At 49.2% G+C, this 2,969-nt stretch overlaps 1 protein-coding gene across 1 annotated transcript in view; it reads left to right on the plus strand.

Annotated features, from left to right (window-relative positions):
- EIF6 (eukaryotic translation initiation factor 6) overlaps nt 1-2,345 on the plus strand; it is a gene marked incomplete at its 5' end in the record, with an annotated part of 4,041 nt that extends 1,696 nt beyond the window's left edge. The window contains 3 exons of the mRNA XM_010133017.1: nt 197-373; nt 959-1,140; nt 2,336-2,345. Coding sequence (XP_010131319.1) covers nt 197-373; nt 959-1,140; nt 2,336-2,345 — 369 coding nt within the window. The remainder of the gene's footprint in view (nt 1-196; nt 374-958; nt 1,141-2,335) is intronic.
- Between the last annotated feature and the right edge of the window lie 624 nt (nt 2,346-2,969).

The following is a 2,969-nucleotide window of genomic DNA, read 5'->3' on the forward strand; positions in this document are numbered from 1 at the left end:
GCCTGGGTCAGCGTGCGCAGGAAACACCTGGAGTGCAGGGGCTGAGGAGGCGTTCTGTGGCGGTGGGATGGCAGCAGGCTGGGAGGTGTGGGCAGGCTGTCGAAGCGGAGGAGCCCAGCCGATGGCTGCGTGCTCAAGTGGTTTGAAATTCGATTCTACCGTTTTGCTGAGGGCTTTATTCTCTCCCCGTTTGCAGGAGACAGAAGAGATCTTGGCAGACGTACTGAAGGTTGAGGTGTTCAGACAGACAGTAGCGGATCAGGTGCTGGTAGGAAGTTACTGTGTTTTCAGTAACCAAGGAGGAATCGTGCACCCCAAGACTTCAATTGATGACCAGGATGAACTGTCCTCGCTGCTCCAGGTCCCGCTCGTGGTAAGGCTTTTCTGGGTTCGTGTTTTCTCTTGCCAGCCCCTTCCAGCCCAGTTCTCAGTTTTAATGTTTCGACATCTCGTGGCTCCTCTGCAGAGCTGTTCCAGGTGGGAGGGGAGGAGCCTGGAATGGGGCAGGTCTTGTGAGCCGCTTTCCCTGTCTTTCCTGCATCTGAATAGGCTGCTCAGCACCTTCAGTTTGCTTCTGAAACGGGGCTCTGCTGCCATTGTGCAAGTTGGGCTGGTTGGTTCACACACAACGTGAGATTGTCTGTGCTCTGGCCAAAGGCAGCGTTTAAAAAAATGAATCAAATCCTGTGCCTGCGCAGTTGTGTGGTGAGTTTCACAACTGCTGCGCCTTTACGCTTCCGACCGAGATCTTACTTCACTGAATGCCATGCGGTTTTCTCTCCAGAGATTCCAGGCCACCCATCAATCTTTCTATCCAAAATCCTTATAACCGTGTTGACCTTAATCTTTTTAGGAGTGTGAGCTGAGGCTCTCTGCTAAAGACCTGTAATGAGGGTGTGTAACGGAATGTGCTGCTGCCGGCATCGCCTGTTCACTCTTGCCGCTTTGCTTCTGCCAGGCTGGAACGGTGAATCGCGGCAGCGAGGTCATTGCAGCGGGAATGGTGGTCAATGACTGGTGTGCCTTCTGCGGGCTGGACACCACCAGCACCGAGCTCTCTGTCATCGAGAGCATCTTCAAGCTGAACGAAGCGAAGCCGAGTGCCATTGCTACCAACATGAGAGATTCCTTGATTGACAGGTAAGGAGGATCCAGTATGTGTATAATCATGACCACAACAGGCAAGATTTTGTTACGAACAAGCTGTTTTCACAGCTGATTTATGGGGGGTTTTATTATTTTATCTTATTTTTTTACTTCCTCTTCCTCTTTGCTGGATTACTGACAGTCGGGTTGTTGCAGAACGGTGTAGTTTCCATGTAGCTCAGGAGCCTGCTTAGTCTTGTCTGGAGAGTGTGGGGGTGTTGTGGCAGTTGCAACACTTTCTGTGAGAAATAGGATCCGTCGCCACTTTCAGAGACTTTTTCTAGCTGTTCAGAACTTAGCTATGACATGAACGGATTTTTTAAAACAAATCTTGGTTTAGAAGTTAAAATGCCAGTGACTTTGCTTGGCATCTTGCTGTTGATTGTTGTAACCCATAAAATTATTATTTCGAATGCCCGCTGCAACCATTTCTGGAGCCAGAAAGACTTTGGAGCTTGTCTGCTGCTGCCTGAAGTCTCTGTAATTTAAGGCTGCTGCCTTAGAATATTCAAGTCTCTTCGTCAAAGGCGTTGTCCAAGTCCCCTTTTACTGGCAGGCGGTTTTCCTGCTTTCTCCCTGCAGTGGCAGCGATGCCGGACTTTGCCCATTCGTTACTGTCTGCAGACGCTGTACAAGGTTTAGGTGTACGTGTGGGTGAATGTCCTATGCAAACTTCATTTGGACTTTCACCTGGCTGCGGCTTTTACAGTCGTTGCTGTGGCGCTAGAGGGGTGTTCTCGGGGCACTTGGGGCATTGTAACTTACCGGCTGAATTCCCAGTTAGCAGAATGTGTGGGAACGGTTTATGGCAGAAGGACAAAATAAGGAATTCCTTGAACGAAGAAGCTTTGAGAGTTCTTAGCTGCCTCTTTACAGTTCCCGTTGAAGGCTTGGTGTCCCTGAGCGTAACAGAGCCGTAACTAAACTTGCCCTGAGCTTTTGATAACCGCTGAGACCAGGCCGAGCGTGCATTTTGCCTTTGCCAGCTTGACGAGTCTGTTCCTATGGCTGGCTATGAGCAGCTGTTAGGTCTGCGTCCCTCTTTAATAGACCCGTACGTTCTAGGAAGGGAAATTTCCACTGAGCCTGTGCAACCGGAGGCTGAGAACTGACTGTGGGGGTGGTCTGAATGCCTTCTGCGCTCTCTGGCACTTGCCTACTAAGTCTCCTTTCTGTTTTGTCTTTTTAGCTTGACATGAGCAGTGTTGGTTCCTGCTTTCCTGAAAGCTCCTACGGAGTGAAGTGTCAAGCTGCACTTTGGATTACAGACATCTAGACCTTCTGATGTTGTTTCTGCAGGCCTAGCTCAAGGCCTAGCTCAAAGAAGAGGCTCCAAACCCACATTCTTGTAGTGTTTTGTAAACAAAGTATTCTTACAATCAAACATACATAAAGTACATAAATGACAGATCAGGAGTGCTCTCTATGCCTTTGGTGACATTTTCCTGTTCTTCAGCTGTGCTTTCTCGTTTTGTGATGCTGACTCAGCCCCTCAGATTAGTCCACAGTATTTACTTTTGTGGGCCTTGCATATTGATCAACAGAGATTATTTTGCCTTAAATAAAGCATCAGGGTCGTGCTGCACAGCAGTGTTTCGGCTCGCCAGTGGCACTGCCCTTTCTTTCCACACTCTTGCTGAAGAGTGGTGGTCCTTCTCTAGGTGGACTTAAGAGCCCCTTGTATGTCCAGTACCAAAACTATGACAGTTTACTTGCCACTGAATAACTCAGAAGTCATCACCTGCTCCCCCACAGGGCCGGTGGTTGTGAAGTGGTGAGCTCTCATTAAAACTGGAGTTTCTCCGCGTCGATCCAGGAGCTGC

Source organism: Buceros rhinoceros, unplaced genomic scaffold, assembly GCF_000710305.1.
Source record: "Buceros rhinoceros silvestris isolate BGI_N320 unplaced genomic scaffold, ASM71030v1 scaffold27693, whole genome shotgun sequence".
In the NCBI taxonomy this organism is placed as follows: domain Eukaryota; kingdom Metazoa; phylum Chordata; class Aves; order Bucerotiformes; family Bucerotidae; genus Buceros; species Buceros rhinoceros.